This window comes from Athene noctua, chromosome 4 (assembly GCF_965140245.1).
Source record: "Athene noctua chromosome 4, bAthNoc1.hap1.1, whole genome shotgun sequence".
In the NCBI taxonomy this organism is placed as follows: domain Eukaryota; kingdom Metazoa; phylum Chordata; class Aves; order Strigiformes; family Strigidae; genus Athene; species Athene noctua.
In genome coordinates, this window is record NC_134040.1 from 20,485,704 (window position 1) to 20,504,040 (window position 18,337).

General features: G+C 41.1%; 1 protein-coding gene across 7 annotated transcripts in view; it reads right to left on the reverse strand.

The window, feature by feature from the left end:
- CCDC149 (coiled-coil domain containing 149) overlaps nucleotides 1–14,265 on the reverse strand; it is a 53,274-nt gene extending 39,009 nt beyond the window's left edge. For 3 of the 7 annotated variants that reach the window (XM_074904609.1, XM_074904606.1, XM_074904605.1), the window contains exons 1-3: nucleotides 14,131–14,265; nucleotides 4,580–4,741; nucleotides 4,000–4,038 (exon numbers count right to left, since the gene is read on the reverse strand). In XM_074904609.1, coding sequence (XP_074760710.1) covers nucleotides 4,000–4,038; nucleotides 4,580–4,741; nucleotides 14,131–14,178 — 249 coding nt within the window. In that variant the 5' untranslated portion in view covers nucleotides 14,179–14,265. Of the gene's footprint in view, nucleotides 1–3,999; nucleotides 4,039–4,579; nucleotides 4,742–13,362; nucleotides 13,441–13,560; nucleotides 13,670–14,130 lie in introns of those variants that run through there. The other 4 variants (XM_074904607.1, XM_074904611.1, XM_074904612.1 and 1 more) reach the window with 4 other exon arrangements.
- Between the last annotated feature and the right edge of the window lie 4,072 nt (nucleotides 14,266–18,337).

Here is an 18,337-nt window from a genome sequence, read left to right on the forward strand (position 1 = left end):
CCACCTGAGTACATGAAGCAAAACTATCTTTGCCAACAGGCTGGCCAACTTCATAAGGAAAGCTTTAATTTAGAAATTTTGGGGGAGGGAACAAGGAGGCTTGGGATAGGGTAGGCAAGCCAATAGCCTGGGATGATGGGAAAGGAAGGGACATAGCAATTTGCAAAGCAACTGAGCTGAAGTGTAATTCCTTTAATCATAGACATGTAAAGACGGAAGTGCTTGCAAAACAGCCTCATGAGGAAAGCTCTCAAGCCTGTACTGTGGAACCAACACACCTGGATGCCCCTCAGAAGCCTCTACTCTAACACATGCAGCACGGGGAAGAGTTCAGTCTGCGTGCAGTTACAGGGCTGCAAACTCATTGGGATCATGGAGAAACGGTGTGATAGCTGACACAACTGGAGTGCTGTAATGGAGGGATACAGGCTCTTTAGGAAGGGTGGCAGGAAGGTGTGGAGGGGTGCTGCCCTTTATGTGATAAGAGTAACTGGAATGAATGGGGCTCTGTCTTGGGACAGGTCAGGAGTCAGCCGAGAGCTTTTAGGTCAAGATTAGTGGGTAGGTCAACATGTATGCTGTTGTACTGGGTCTCTGCTATAGCATTCCTCATCAGGAAGTAGGAGATAAAGTCTTCTTCACAGAACTGGAAGAAGCTTCATGTTCACCGCCCTGGGTTCTCATGAGGGAGTTTAGTCACCCCAATACCTGCAAGTATCTGAAACACGCCCCCCCTCTTTTTTTACTGTGAGAGTGGTCAAACGCTGGAACAGGCTGCCCAGAGAGGCTGTGGAGTCTCCATCCTTGCAGATATTCAAAACTTGACTGGACACAGTCCTGGGCCACCTGCTCTAGGTGACCCTGCTTGAGCAGGGGGACTGGACTAGTTATCACAAGAGCTGCCTTCCCACCTCAACCATTCTGTAATCTTGTGATGTTTAGCTCCATTTAATTTGATTCCTCATATATTTAAAATACAAATATAAGTCCTCACCAGTGAACATATGCATTGCGGCTTTATTTTTTACACACAGCCCCACTGCAAACCCATTATCTCCAACTGAGCGGTCTCACTGAGATCAAATTAAGCAAAGCATATTTAGGGCTGTGGCCCAGCACAGTCATTTTCCTAACCATGCATTTTACTTCACCTTCGTTTATTCAAAGGAGCTTATCTGTATTAAAAGAACTTCCATTTCATATAGAATGTCAAAGGATTCATTGATCTGTTATTTTAGCGACAAAGCTTCTCCCAAACTGAAGTTATACTGAAATTTTAAGCAATATAGACAAAAATAATAGTCTGTATAAATCAAGCTAAAAAATCCCAACTATGTTTTCTTCTTTAAGTTTCCCAGCATGGTAACACTGTCCAACAGATATCCAGTACTTGTTTGCCAAGGTTATAAAAATGTTCTCTATCACAGCAAATGCATATAAATATATACCACTGCAGAATGGTAGAATTTCTATTTATACAGGATGCACAGAGGCTGTGTAGAGAAAACAACATTTTAACATGCCTTTCAAAATGGGGAGTGTCTGTTGTTTACCACCTGTGGTGAACGGTAACTTTCATTATTCCTATCCTTCTGAAACATTTCACCCCTTCATTATTTATCCAAAAATTACTCCTACAACAGACACCACAAGACATTATAAAACTACCTTAAACCACAGCATTTAATTGTGAATGTTTAGAAAGAGGGACCAGGAAAGCACTGACAGCTCACAGGCTGTGATAACAACACTAATGGCAAAACATGTACTGCAGGAAAAGAGATTTCAATAGCAGAGTTTCTCATTTCCTGCTTTTGTTGTTGGCAGAAGGTGATACACATAGAGCAATCTTTGGCTTATGTCAGAGATGTGTACCACTGCACACACAGCTTTGAGAGGGAAAACACGGCAGAACACTGCCTGTTAAGACACCTTTCAGGAACACCAATTTTACAAAAACACAATCTGAGTTAACTGCTTGCTGATAGAAATTGCCTGGTTATATGATATTTCCATACAAAACATGAAAATTCTGTCTTGCAAAACAGGGAGAGAAGGTACAACACTGAAAACAAGTTATTTTAAGAAGGCACAAAGTGTAATTGATAATAAAGGTGAAAAATGAAGAGATGAAGGAGAAGAAACAGCAATTCTAACCCACCTATTACATTTAAGGTTCTAGATTGCAATTTCAACCATAATTTCTGAGTTGCAGTGAAGAAATGTGTTGTTCAGTTTATCACATTTTCATCTCATTTCTGACCACAAGAACAGCACGTACTTCTATGCCACACAAAATTCATTATAAAAACAGAGACCCTAATCTATAAAGTGACTGAGGTCACGAATTTCTCCCAGCCAGCAACTAGGCTTCTGGGCAAAAAGGGGATGGAAAAAGTGCAAAAGAGCACAGAGAAAGTCACCTTTCTTACATCAGACAATGCTCAGAAATGTATGTACAGTAACAATGGAATAATATTCATAACTTTTTGATTTTTTGATGTATTTCTCAAAGCAAAACTGTACTCTTCTTCAGAAAGACCCTAACTACTCCGGATTATCCACTTTGCTACAGACATACCTCTCAGGAAAATGAAAAGTAGTACACTAACAGCCTATTACTGTACAACCTAAAGTATATATTGTCCTTGAGGGAGACCTATAAACGACCCCATCAAAGAACAAGCTTTTCTTTCTTTCAGTCACCTAGCATGAATACCTAACTTACTCAGAAAAAAGAAGACCCCTAGCTAGATTATTAAATGGCTTTCCAGGCACTTAGGACAGTAAGATTGGCCAAAACTTAATATAATTGCAGCTTCTGATTTTAGACTAAACTTTGCTAGTATTTTAGAAACAAGTATCAGATTTATTTGTTTTGAAAGATGAAAGACAAATTAGAACAATATCCATGGGACTCTGCAATGACCCATATACTGCATTGCTTTTTTCCCTTTTAATTGTATAATCTTCAGTTCCAATTTTAGTAGTCAGAATGCATAAACCTGTATTTGGCCATAAACTTTTATTTGACCTCTGTTGAAAGAACAGAATTTCAAATAAATTATGCTAAATAATGAGGAAGTTAAATGATTCTACACTGAGCCACTGACTTCTTGGCAGCTATTTGTTTCAGTGCCCAAAGGAGTAATTATATTGCCTCTGAAAGTTTAGTTTGCATCAAGCAAAACCATAAGCCCCTAAAATTTTAAGAAAATAGCAAGAACTACATGGAAGCTTCCAGGGAAATGATGATTGGTAAAACTTCTGATCCATTAAGAGAATGCAATAACCATGTTTTAAACATGGTTAAAAGACTTGCAGGACTAGCAATTACAGCAAAAATTTTACTTCTTTTGGGTTGTCCTCCTCCCCCTGCTCACACACTGTGTTTTGGGTGCCATTTTTCTCTAAAAATTAAGATAATTTTAAGATGTGACAACCAACACTCCACATGAGGGACACACTACATGGATCTCTGGCAACAACAAAAAAAAGTGAGCAGGCAAGAAGTTTTTCAGGGGAATCATAAAGTGCAATTACCATTGTTCTTACCATTTGTAACTCACAGAACTCGAGTGACCTGGGAGAGTACCTAATGGAAAACAGTACTCACAACAATAAATTAACAATTATGGAATGCAGACAATGCATTTCCAGATTGCTTTTATGTACGAGAAGTCTTGTCACAAACCCATTTTAGGACTCAATACAAGAAGGATAAACAACAAAGAAAACAATCTCAAGCCTCCATACACTGACCAATTCCAGTCTCAGGTGAACATAAAAGCAATAGCCATATATTCTAATTAATGATAGTTCAGATATTTCAGAGTGAAACATGTTTAGACAAAAGCACAAGAGTCCACAGTTTAAAGACTGAGTTTTTCAATAGACAGAAATGCTTGCTTTTTACCAGAATTCTCAGCTAACATTTTCATACTTCTGCAAAGTACTTTTGCAGCTGATAAATAATGTCAACTGAAAAATAATTCCTACCTGTTTCCTTTTTTCAGGCGGAAGGGATGGATCCCCATCCTACAAATAAATGGACATATTTTCTTGGTAACTTATTTCTGAAGCCAGCATCTATATTAACTTTGTGGATCACGTTTTAAAATATGTATTTCAACTAAAATATTACGAAAATTATTTCTAAAATACCGCATCTTGATTAATATCAGTAATATTAATTTCAACTCAAAAAATTGTCCAAGGCTGAAGATTTGTTTACATTTCTAGAACAGCAGGTCATTACAAATTTATGTTGCATTATTTTTCATAACGGTACATTAAGCTGCTGTGGAATAATAATACTGCAGTCAGTTTTTAAATGGAATTATGACTGAAACTAATTTCCTCAGAGCACGCACTGTCTTTCTGTGTCTTATATAACAGGCACTACCTCATCAATGCGGAACAAATGAGTAATAATATGATCAGGGCTGTACAACTGCAGGACTACTGTAAACAAGTACCTAAACATTTTTACAGCAGTCATTATGCACTTATTTCCATTTTTTTTTTTGAGGTTCACTTTTATCCCCCAATTATACAGTATTCATAAAGAACAACCTACAATCAGCTCCCGATACTTCTTTTTCAGAGACTGGTGTCGTTCCCGCAACTGATTGGCCATAAGCTTGTACTGGTCTCTTTCTTGTTGACAGGTATCCAGCTCTTTGGAAAGGATAAGCAATGCCTCCTTTTTACTTTCAAGCTTCCTTTTGCACACCAGATACTGCAGAAGAGAAAAAAAACATTATTATAACAAGCCATTTTTTCCCCAGCAAGTACTGGATTCAAGAGGCTCAAGTTTTTCTCTGAAAAGATGGAGGAAGACTCTCTGCATTAGATCAGAGTCTGACACAAGTCATCTTAGTTTATTAATAACAATTATGGGAAAGAAATCCGTTGATTCAGGAGCCTGAAATTCATTTATAAGGCCACATTCTCAACTGACCACCGTGAGTTAGGAAAATTCAGCAATTCAAGTTTCTCCTCTTTTTCTTCATATGCAATAGTATGAGGAACCTCACAATTTGACCTGCAGCCCTGGGAAGACTGCTAGAAGGAAGAAAAATTTGCAAACTCTCTTTTCTATTTGTGTCCACAATGCTCAGCTCTCAGTCAGCAACCAACATTTCCTGCCTCATTCCCCCTTCTCTTTTCTTCCTCTCCCCACCTACCAGCAATTTTCTCTGTGCTCAGCCTCCCACCTGGACAGTGAAACAGGACCATGTTCAGCAGAAACAGTAGCATGAGTGGCAACCAAAACTTACTTTGAGTCTGAAACAATTGCAGTGTGATACTTTATTGGCACAGATAAAAGAAACTAATTCAGCTGGGATACTATGTGCATGTACTTGTTGAGTCAAAAGAATGGGAAATAAGGCAGGAATATTGCAAACACCTGAATGGGGAGGGAAGGCAGAGAGTTGAGCCTTCCCCTCCAGCCACTGCCTCTTTTGTATAGGGCTCATGCACAAAGCAAAGCAGAATTCGCAAATCTTAGCTGTTCCAAGTATGATCTGCTCCACTGCCTTTCCCCACTGAGAGTAGGAGAGTAACATGTATGCCACACTCTCTCGCTGTGGCTGAATGTTACCTATCAGAAGTTTCAGGCAACTTTTTTCACTTAACATGGTGTTCAATCAGCAGATTCTTCTTACCCGTCACTTGACACTGCTCGTGCTAAAGCCTATATTTCTATTTCTGGTGTTACTCACATAAGACGTGGCACTAAATACTTTCTGAATGTGCTCTGCAAGAGACCAAATATCACAGCAGTCATGAAAACAATTTATAGTTTCATTATATACTCTGACAAGAACACTTTGTCATTATGGGCTCTTGCACAAAGCAAGAGCATCAGCACTTCCATACTGTTCAAGTCAGTGCTGTTCTTTGGGACAAAAATCATTACTAGTGTGTACTACTTGCTTAAAATCGACTTTGTTAACCTCAATTTCGAGTCAATGAGAAAGAGAAAAGTGAGTTTGGTATATTAGTACAGCCAATGTTTTCCAAAAATGGTAAAGGCTTAGTTGCAAAAAAAGCAGGAAGCGAATGAGAAAAGTAATTCCAAGAAGGATTTGAACTCTCAAAAAGGACACTTCCACCTTGGATTAATTTCATTTCTGGCAATACTGAAGTTGAAATCCTGCCATAAATTTTCCGGATTATGATGCCATGGCATCAACGAAGGCAAATGTACCTATGTACTTACGTCCTTACTGATACCTTACACAAATGTCAAGTCCCCTGATAAAGCACTGAAAGGTATCAGAAGCTAAACTTTAATATTGTCAGCAAGTGATTATAGCGACATGGTAAACTGCTTCAAACTTGATAAAATAATTCCTTCCCTTACAGTGAAATATTTGCCTCTGACAATCTCTCGGGGTTTTTTTTTTTTTCAATTTCATTTCATGTCTTAGTCAATTCTAAAATATGCCTTCACTAAATTGTTTTTAAATGCTAAATACTAAATAAATCTGATACAGTAATTGCAAATAAAACCAAGAAAATGCAAACCTCACAATCACTTTAAAAACACCCAACAGCCCAAACCCCTGAGCCAAGTAGCCCATCCTGTTCCTTTAGCCACCAGGAAGAATGAAGCTGGTCCATCCAGCAAACGCCTACAGTGGTGGAGCAGAACAGCCTATACAATGTACACAGTGGGAGGGGAGCAAAGCTAGACATCTCGCCTTAGGGCACCCAACACCACCAGCAGGTGCCTCCAAGCCTTGTCACAACCACTGGTATACGAAACAGTGCACGAGAGTCGGAAGCTACCTGGAGCATGTGGATAAGACTATAAAAAATAATACTTATCAGGCAGCAAATGCAAACGTAGTGCTGAACAAATTTTGCTTTTGCCATGAGTCATAGCCCTCCACAAAGGACACAGTCAAAGAATAAAAGGCAGCTTTACCTTTCACAGTAGCACTGGCAGGGGCAAGGGAATTCTCCATTATCGCCTAGGTTGAGGATAATGAACTATAAAAAAGATTGTGGGGACAGTTCAGGGTCTAAATGAGAAGGAATAATGGTCTCCTACTTGTTTAAAGTATATTTTATCTTAATGACTTATACACTGATTATGTGCCATAGGGCACATGGCATCTCTCATCAATGTACAGTTTGGATTTACTCTAAAAAGGAACACCTAAACTTTCTGAAGCCATTTTTGCATTTTGCATATATCGACTTTCCCAAATAAATGAGCTAAAAATAGTAATAATGCATAGTAATTTGTTTCCATGGGCTAACTGTAAACAACAAAGCCACAGCATTTCTGTGGAATCTGATTATTTGACAGAGCTATTTTTCCAATTCCCATTATCATTTTTGAAGGAAAAACAAATTATACAAAGCCAGACCTTAACAAGATTATTCAATATATATGCTTCTGAATGTTGAAAAAAAAAGTACTTATAACGGCCATAAACTGACCTAACAACTGTACATCAGAAATGGATTCTACTCAGGGAAACACCTGAGTCCCACCAACAATTTCCCATATATGGACAAATAAGTGCAGCAAAATTGGTATGCTGTCAAAAAGAATATAGGACTTTAACAGTCTTTTTGGAGAAATGCAAGCAATAAGGAAAATTTTCCCATATAGTCTGAGAAAAAGCAGTCAATAGATGCTTCTGGCATTCATATAGAGATTTTTTCCTCTGCAACTGAAGGAAAGCCTACCTCTTGTGTACTATCAACGAGACAAACAAGTAAATTCTGTTATGCACTATAGTTACCACAAAATATTCTTATTGTCCTTTGTTTCTTTTTAATTGATGTTCCAAAATAATCTTTGAGTTTAAAAAACAAAGTTAACCAAGAACCAGCTGCTATACTTTCAATCTAAAAGCTACAACGTACAACTTTTCATATCTGTCTAGTTTTTATCTACCAATTCGCTGTTATCTGCAATAAAGCAAATTATAATTGCTACAAGGAAGATCATAATAATTAAAGGAATATATATGACATCCTACATTACTGCCTGAACTGCTTTACAGCCAGATAACTACTTTAGTGAAATTGAGTAAAAAGAGACTGACATTACAGGAGAGTGTAACTGCTCCAAGGTGACCCTCTACATCGAACACTTACTATTTGTCCATTGCTATTTTTAGTGACAAATCTGGATAGATCTCATTAACGACACTGTAGGCATGGTCTAATAATTGGATGAGCTGGGACACTGTCAAGGTTTTAGACTTTCTTTTTTTAAACCAACAAACACACTGAATTCTTATCACAAAACAATTTCTTGTACATTTGAGCAAATTACTGGCCTATACTTGTGTATTTAATGGCAGTCAGTGCCAAGATGGAAAATACCTAATTTTCTGAAGGTAAAAGCAGAGATACTATCTCCAAACTGTGCTTTGGAATCACTATGGATCATATTCTGTGTTCTGTCAACACTCCAGGACCTAGTGTCCTCCCAAAGCTCATGGGCCACCATACCATATGTGGGCTTGGAAAATATTGTCCACCATGCTCTTAGAGAACCCATCAACTCTGCTTATCATCTTTGAGACAACAGATAGAACTGCTGTTGAACTGCCTGAAGTTTTATTCAATTCTTCCTTACCATACTCTTGGTGGCAATTTTGTTAAGGAAATGACAAAGTGAAAAGTTCCAAAATGCACTGCAACGTCACTCTTCAGGGTGTTTGTTGACTGTTTCAGTAATGTTGCTCCCCTTGACTTCAGATTAAACTGTTCAATTTATCTGAAAGAGTCAAGCATTCAAACCCAGAGAAACACACAATTACTGGCCATTTGCCTGCCATCTCATGTCCTCATCTCTGATAAAACCTGAGACAATGCAGTGTCCTTGGTTTTATCCCACAATATCAACTCTGCCCTTCCTGCTGCCCAGCACTTACTTCACTAGCTACCTCACAACTGCTGAAACACAAAGCAGGCAGGTATCATTCACTGATGATATAAGTAATATAAGCAGCTTTCCAGAACACCACGTCTTGTTTTGATTATAGTATTACACCACATGATCTTCACTGGTCATTTAATAATTACCATCATTTGGTCTGATTAGTCAAAATAACACTATTTTGCAATGTGGTCCTGCCCTTAGAAATTCTGTATGCTGTGCATCAGATTACATCATTAAATTCCCTGTGTTTGTTCCTCAACATCCCTGTGGATGTCTTAGTCTGGACTGGAATCCAGAAACATAAGAAGCAAACACTTTTTTGTTGCCTGAAAGCCCAACATGCAGGTCTCCATAGCACCTCTCCCATAGCTCCCTGAGAACTCTGAAGAGCAGTAAGACACACCAGCTCTTTCAGCATTTCCACTTTCTTTTCCAAATGACAAAGCCATTACAATGCCAGACACCTAGGGACCTCAGAGCATCCACTCCAATATGTTCTTCCCTGCAGCCATTGGCATTTCCTGGTGTTCAGAAAAGCTCTGAAATCAGTGGCTCCAAAGCCTGTTGGGTGCCCTCACATAAGTTTGGTGAATTACATTTCATGCTCTGTTTGAAAAGGCAACATGACAGAAAGTTAGAGAGATATTATAAAAACAAAAATCTCACTAATTTTCCTTCCTCTTCTCTCTTGTCCACATAAAAAAAAAAAAAAAAAAAAAGTGCAACCGATGGGAAAGGTAGGCTCTGTCAATTACAAGCAGGTTAGGTTTCTCACTCTCGTCAGAATTCATGTCTGGAACATTTAGCTACTTCAACTAGAACTACTGCTCAGTAGTTGCACGTTTGATAAGTAATTCCCCCAAACCCTTTCAAGTTTTAAGCTGGCAATTACTAGGCCAGGGAGCTCAAGAGCACAAGTATATTGCTTCCCCCTGTGGTGCTGAAGACCATACACATCTAATAACCAAGAAATAACCTCTTGAGAATCACAAATTAAATGGAGACTAAATTTCTTCAAACTAACATTAGGAGACACAGTCACACATGAGTAGCTGTAAATAGCATACAGTAAATGCTCTAATGTGTGGGAGGTGACAAGGAAAAAAGAAGCATTTTGACATTGGATTTAATTCCAGAAGTTGACAAATCCAATGGAGAAGCTAGCAGAAAGGATGGAGAACAACCACTATAGTTTTATGGGTTTCCTAGGAAACCTTTTCTGCTTCCAGTGGAAAACACCATCAGAAGTACATATTTTCCAAGCAGTATTAAATTAGGACTAGTGCCAACTCTCAATGAAGTGAATGGAAGCACACTCACTGACTTCAGCAGAAAGGAGACCCAACTTGTACAAGTCAGCTAAAGCAAGGACAGAGATGGCCTTACATAAGTGTTTTTCCGTACCACACATGATCTCCTAGTACTATTCAACTCATCCTACCACCCCCAAGATCATGCTACCACCTACTCCTTTCTCTATCACTGATTCTGTCACCATCCTTAAATCAAATTATTCTATGACAGATTACATGGAATTCAGGCAAAAACTGAAATCACACCCTTCCCCACAACACAATAAACAGAGTTGGAAGCTTCTGTAACTTGTCAAAAAGAAGCCCCCAACTACCCTCAAAGTTCATATATCATGTTTTACATTCATATTCATGGGATTTAGTTATGTTTCATCTTCCTTACAGAAACAGTAAAACTGAGCCACTAAGGAGTTGACTCACATGCGTTTGTGTAAATCAGCAGCTTAGCATATCCTTGAACATGGCTGTCAGGCTAAGAAAAGAAGTAAATATGGACATTTAAAAGCAAACAAACAAAACTCTGCAACCAAGATTTTGGTGACCAAAATTATTTTGAAGAATTCTGTTCTCTTCAGTGAAGAGTACGGTATAATTACCTCTCCATGGCTGCTTTCTAGCAGTGCACTCAGCAAAGCAACTAGTTACTGTGACACTTTCCTGTTTTCACCCTCTTCCAGATGGGAGAGGTATTTTGTTTTCACCAAGGATTTTATTTTTTTAAACAAAAGACATTCAAAGGCATATTCAAAGGAATGGACATTACTTTTAGGATAGTATTTTGGGATATATGAAGATAACTTGTTTCTGGAGGATTTAGGCTACCATCTCAGTCCAGCCAGCAAGAAAGTTCTTGCTACAGCTCAGTTTCATTTGTGTCAAACAACAGTTATTGACCAGGTCTTCATCCTACAGCTTTACACAGGTTTTTCAAGATCCTAAACATGGGTCATTTGGTGAGGTAAACGTCAAGACAAAAACCCATACTCCATGCAAAAATTACGTGGTAACTCAACAAAGTACTTCTTATATATATATTAATCCATCATTAATACTTGAACTCATCTAAATGAACTCATCAGCAAAATTTATGTGGATTCTCACTCCTGAAGTATGTTCTTTTGCATTCAATTTGCAAGATTATCAATGGAAATAATGACTCTTTCTGCTCCTTCAGTATCTGTTAAGTTGGCTTTGCCCCAGTATTCCTTCCTACGTCACCCTATTCTGAGTTAGTTTAAAGAATGTTTAGGGTACATGTGGTGCAAAGATTGTTCAGAGTACCAAGTGCACACTAGGCCTGAAATTCATGTGGCTGTAGAGTAAGTGGAAAAATACATAAACATGGAGGCAAAAGAACAAGCAACAAGTTGCTGATGAACATAATGCAAGCAGAGAAAGATACATGAAAGGGTACAGAGCAAAAGGCACTGAAATGGAACAAAAGTCAAAAGGAAAAAAAAGAGTAAACACAAAAAAACCCTGGAACACACCAGAAAAAACAAGCATTCTTTTTATCTAATGAAGAATGAAAAGCCAAGCTACAAAAATATACAGCTCTGTGTGTGTACAAGTGTTTGGGTGTGTATACATAAGGACCAAAAATACATCTGACTACTTTTCTTAACACCTGCAATACCAGACTTCAGAAAATATTACAGCTGCTTTGACAAATATTTTAATTGCTCCTAGCTTTCAAATTTGGAGGACTGAGCTTGCAGAAATGAAAAAGAACATGACCCAACAGCTTCTGGACTTTTATACCAAGATTTTGAACCCCATTCTGTTTTAACTGTCCAGCATCAGCAATGTGGAAGTGTTTGTTGAGAGCTATCAGGTCTCTTCCTGCCTGTGTTATCTTACAGTTTGAAAGCACTTCAAAATGTTTACAAAATGCATAGGGAACAAAACTTCAATTACTGAAGCCAAGGGGCCTGGAGAAGCTTTGCACCACTGAGGGATATAGCAAACTGCAAAAACTTTACTATAAGTTACTTCAGAAGTCAGAGCCACTCTCTCATATTAGCATGTTGGAGTTAATGGGTAAATCACACACAGTTTATCGCAACAGCCAAAGGAAGAGGAAGGCAAGAGAATGAAGCCTATACTCTGACAGCATATGTTACAGACTTCATGCAGAAAAACAGGCTGTAAGCCTGCTCTAGGAACAGAAAGAAAGGAAGGGGAAATGGAATATAAATCACTAGGCCTCTAATTGTTCCTGAAAAAAAAAGAAATTGCATGCATGCTTAAGTATTTGCAAGAATGTAGCTTAGCCAAGTCATTAAACTCTGCTACAATCAAGAAGCCCCTAAACCACAAATAAGTGTTCAATTTCAGGACTGAGTTTCTACGTTACATCATATCAAAAGTAAAAAAGTTCCAAAATAATTCTAAATTATTTTTAAAGCCAAGAATAAGTACATTTCCTTTGAATACACCTCGTGAATTGTCTCTCTTACTTTTCTCTGCCATGTGACACTACCCCCACTCCAAATAAAACTCCATTTGTGACATGTCAGATGTAACACTGCACTATCAGGATACCACTAAAGTACACTTTTCACTTTCTTCTGGATTATTTTATATGTTTGCAGGCACTGAGTGCATAGGTAGACTTCAATTCTGAATGTACCATACTAGCACAGATCTGGGCCCACACAAACTCCCACTGAAATCACCAGAAGTGACAGGTTCCGGACCTTGAACTCATGCATCTTTTTGACAGGTCAGGGCCCTAAGACATGCTCACATAATCTAACAGAGGCAAAGCCCTCCTGAAATCAGAGGAATTCACCTGTGTGCATCGTACTCTATGACAGTAGACCCAGTCAGGCTGATCTAGGCCCACGCCATTTGCACAGAAGCTTTGTTTGCTAGCTGTAAACATAAAAATACTATTTTTATACTTATGCAAAATTAATGCAATGCAAAATGCAATGCAAAAATCAGCATGCCAACCTACTTCAAACTCCATGGTTCTGCCTGTTAAACAGAGTTAACTTTGACGATATTAAATTACATTGACCTCAACTCGTTTTGAGTTTGGTAACGTCCTACACAAAAGTGCACCCGTAAACACTGTGGATCTTTTAATGTGGACGTAGCAGATAGTAACATTTTCCTACTCACATATTTCAAAAATCCTCTACCTGTTGAAGCTCATGGCCACTGTGCTATCACAAATTTTTCTCCCACTTTATAATTGACACCACGGGTCTCAAAACCCTTTCCTTTGTGTTTCAAGTGAAGTAAGAAAACAAAGCGTAGGCCAGAGGAGCCAACTCGTAGGAGCAAACCCGTCACCCACGCTGGCTGCCAGGGACCGACCTCCCGGCTGCAGCGGTGCGAGGCCCGAGGCCTCGGCCCCACGGGCCACCGCCGCGGCTGAATCCCTGGCGATTTCCCGCCAACAGCAGCTCGGCGCCTAAAGGCCCCTTTTCGGGCAGCCCCAAGCCAGAAGTTCGCAGACGCTCGTCCCCGGTGTTCAGCAGCCGTGCACGGGGTCGGGGCCGGGGCCGCGCCGGCGGCGTGCGGGCGGTTCGGGGCCGGGCTGTGCCCAGGGCAGACGTGGCCGTACAGCTCAGCCTCGCCCGGCTGCAGCCCAGTGCTCCCCCCGCCCCTGCCGGCTTCACCTGCTGCCGCCCCAGCCGCGGGAGCCGGGGCCCCTCTCGGCCCCGGCCCGGGCCGGGGTCGCCTCCCGCCGCCTCTGCCCCTCGCTCCAGCAGTTTCCCCAAGAGGCGGGGCAGCAGCCAGGCGCCGCGGCGGGGCCGGCCCGCCCGCCCCTCTCCCCCGGCGGCCCCGGGAGGGGCCGGTGCCCGGCGCCCAGGCCGCGCCGCGGGAGGCTGAGCGCCGCGGGAGGCGCCCCGGCCCGCGGCTGCCCCCGCCCCGCCGCCTCACCTCGCTCACCAGCCCCTGCCAGTCGCTCTCGCTGCGGTGGGCGCTCATGGCTCCGGCGGGCCGCGGCGGTGAGCGGCTTCGCCCGCCCCGGTCTTCCGCCGAGGAGCCTGCGGGGGGAGGCGGGGCCTGCGGCCGCCTCTTGCCGGCCGGCCGGGGCCGCCCCGCCGCGTCCCGGGCACGGGCCTGCCGGAGCCGGGCCTACGGCGGCGCTCCGCCGACCGCGGCCTAGCGCGGCCCAGCCCGCGGAGCGGTGCCGGACCCAGGCCGCCTCCACCCCGCGAAGCGCCCGACGGAGTTGGGCAGGGTCGTGGTGGCCGGGCAGGATGAGGAGAGGGTCACCCCACGCCGCGGTGCCCGGCCTGCTGAGGAGAGCGGCGCTCCGCAGACACCCACCGAGGGCTGCGCAGAAGTATCCTGAGATGCGCTGCCCAGGGAAAGGTCCCCCTCGCCTTACGTCCTCCTAAATAACAGCAGGGCTCTGCTGCCATCCCAGGCACTGAACAGCCAGACAGGTCGTTGAAGGGATTGACATCAGGACATACGGTACTGTAGTAGAGACTTTAACATAGAATCCCAGAATGGCTTGGGTTGGAAGGGACCTTAAATATCATCCAGTTCCAACCCCCCTGCCATGGGCAGGGACCCCTTCCACTAGACCAGGTTGCTCACAGCCCCGTCCAACCTGGCCTTGAACACTGCCAGGGAGGGGGCAGCCACAACTTCTGTGGGCAACCTGTGCTTGTGTTTCACCATCCTCACAGTAAAGAATTTCTTCCTTATGTCTTATCTAAATCTACCCTTCCTCAGTTTAAAGCTATTACCCCTTATCCTATCACTACACCCCCTGATAGACAGTCCCCCTCCATCTTTCCTGTAGACCCCTTTAAGTACTGGAAGGCCACTGTAAGGTCTCCCCAGAGCCTTCTCTAAGGTGAACAACCCCAACTCTCTCAACCTGTCCTCAGAAGGGAGGTGTTCCAGCCCCTTGATCATCTTGGTGGCCTCCTCTGGACACGCTCGAGCAGGTCCATGTCCTTCTGCTGTTGGGGCCGCAGAACTGAACACAGTACTGCAGGGGGGGTCTCATGAGAGCGAAGCAGAGAGGGAGAATCACTTCTCTTGGTGCAGCCCAGGATACAGTTGGCTTTCCGGGGTCTGAGTGCACATTGCTAGCTCATGTCCAATTTTTTATCCACCGTAGATATTACTTGTATGTAACAAAACCCCCAAAGATTAGGTACACATTCATATTGTATATGTAAAGTAAGAACCAGCAGGAGGACAAAGAAGTAGAAAACCACCTACTCAAAACGTGGCACTGTTACACTGCCTACTTTGGGCACAGATCTCTGTTGTCACTCTGTTCACAAAGATGTAAATAGTGTAAATAACGACCCAGGACTTGGTCTGGCTTCTTTTTCTCCCTGCTCATGCAGACGCCCCCATCAGCACTGAAACCCAAGTACACTACCCATATGGCACTCTACACCCTTCCAGATACCTTCATGGCTCAGCCATGTGGTTTGACATCCAGACACAATGTCCTTCCATTCTCTAAAACGGTTGAGAGATCTTCCTTTGATTTCACATTCCTTCAAGCAGGTGATGCCTCAGCCTTGCCACCAACAACATTTCTGTTCCAGGTGCTTAACTAACAGCTTATATGGGAGAAGACATAGGCAGAATATGTAGAAAGAAACATCTAAACCCAGCAGGAACTCTCTTTAAATGTAAAATAATCAACTTTAATAAATGCATGTGGTTATCTTCACATAAAAATACTCCAGGAGAGAAGCTAGCTTTAGTATTGAACTTTAGGTTGATAAATACAAGTTCATACATTTTACCTGCAAATTGTAAATCAAACGTAGACATTTTCTCCAAATTATAACCTATTTTCTCCTAAATTAGCTGTTCCTTATCTCTAGGAATTCTGTAACTTGAGTGCTCTAGAGAGCACATTTGTCCTTCCTCTTTCTTCATACTTTTCTGTGGTTTATGTTGTCCTGTGTGTGATATATCACAATCCTGCCTGTCCTTGCAGGCTTCTTGGCAAACCATTGCTGAAAACAGCATCTTGTTTGCACAGGCAAATAGCAAATAATGAAAATTAAATGAACAAGAACTATAATTGGAACCCACTGATCAGAAGAATCATTAATGATATTAGAAACTCTGTAATTTTCATAGTATTGTTGATAGTTAAAGCAAAGCTATACAACTGCTAGTATAGATGAACCATATAGAATCTTTTTCCCAGTTCTGCTTCTCATTTGCAGAATTTCTCTCAGTTTTCTTGGTCTCGTATGACTCCAGACTCAGAAGGCTCTTGCAGAAAGAGCTCCACTTATAAGAAAGATAACCATCTAATAGCCCTCATTTTTGAGGGATGTCACTCATTTTAATCCCAAAGCTTCTTGCAGTCCCCACAAACATACGGTTTTAATTTTTATTGATGATAATTATTCAAATGAGAAGTAAATATTCATGAAAGAGAGGTTATTAAAACAAAAGGAACTCTCAGTGTTTCCGGATCTTATGATTTTATCAAAAGTCTGATGAAAGCTGGTGTTTTTCAGAAAGCCCAAGCACTTGGATGAGAATAACCACTTTCTTTTGAAGTAAAAGAAAGATTCAAGGGAATAAATAAAATATGAGCTGAAATGTGCCTTGAGTACACTTGATAGGATCAGAAAGGAAATAAAAGAACCCAAATAAGTATTTTTAAGTAATCACTTCTAGTGCCTGATATCAAGCCTTTTGGCAGCTTCTTCAGCTCTCCTGATCCTCTGCCTTACTTACCAGTAGTTACTATGACACTCCTATGTAATGGTCCCAGTTGGGACCAAGTTACTCTGCCAGCCTCTAGGCAGACACATATTGAGATATGGTTCCTGTTTTAACTCAGAAAAACAAGCTAAGAAGAAGATGATAGAAAACAAATACTATCACCCTAGTTTATAAATAGGAAACTGAATAGAGAAGTAATTGTCTTGCCCAAGAAAATCAAAGTTTCAGACATAACCAGGAAGCAAAATTGCAGGTTTCAGGAGTACCAGTCTGCTGTTTTAGTTACAAAACTAACAAGGTGCCTTGATTCTTCTACCTACTGCAGGAACTGCTTTTACACCGTCACCTTGCCAACATCAGAAAAATACAGTATGTCTGAGGAAAAAAAAAATTCTCTCAACCTTCCTCTTCAGCTACCATCCTGTTGTCTTTGTCTCTAGATCTGTTATCTTCTTTACTTTCTTCCTCTATACATTCACTAGATAAACTTATCTCCTTCTAGTGTTTCATCTCCCTTCTCTGCAATTCTGCTTTGTAATCAGTCTTTCCCTCAGTATCTTGAGTTCATCTGTCTTTTCACCAGATTACCCTCCACTTCTCTAAGCATTTTCTACATTTCATTAAGTAGGCTCTAGACTTTCTAAAAAACTTTTTTCTGCCTGGACAAATTACTCATTTAGAATCAGATCCAGGCTCTTTGATGCAACTACTCAGGTAAACATATGTAGGAGATTTAACCAACAGTTTTCACTTGTAGGAGATTTAATCAACAGTTTCAAAACACAGCTTTCAGAAATCATTGTCTTTGTTGGACATTAAGAAAGAAAAGAACCCTTTTTTTTATCCATAGGTAAGCCAATGAATGGATCACTTCAAATTTTGCTGCTTATTTTTGTCATCATTTGTCTACTGCACTAACGTGATCGTTACATCCATGTCCAACTCTAAAGAAATATATCAAAAAACCCAGTGTAAATCCTCAAGATCTGGACAGGCTACATCACTGAAATGTAATGAAAACATCTAATGCTTGTCCCCTGAAGAATGATTCAATCTGACTCTTCACAGATGTTTCAGGGTTCCATTTAATCAGGGTTTAAATACCTCTGAATGAAGATATAACCTATCATAGATAAAACATCCATTATAGTACCTTTGGTAATTTATGTCAGCATTACTTTAGTTCATGTTCTTGCTAATCTGATGATAGATAAATACATGCTCAAACCCTCATGCACACATTTTGGAGGAAGAATCCTATTTCGGGGGGTTACTATTTCTTTTAGTATTTAAATGTACCCCTATTTGTTTTCTTTCCTTTGCTTTTGCCTTTCCTTGTCAGAGGCTGCTTTTTGTCCATTTATATTCCAGCTGTGTCTTTTCAATTTTCTCAGGTTCATTGCTGGTTTCACTATCC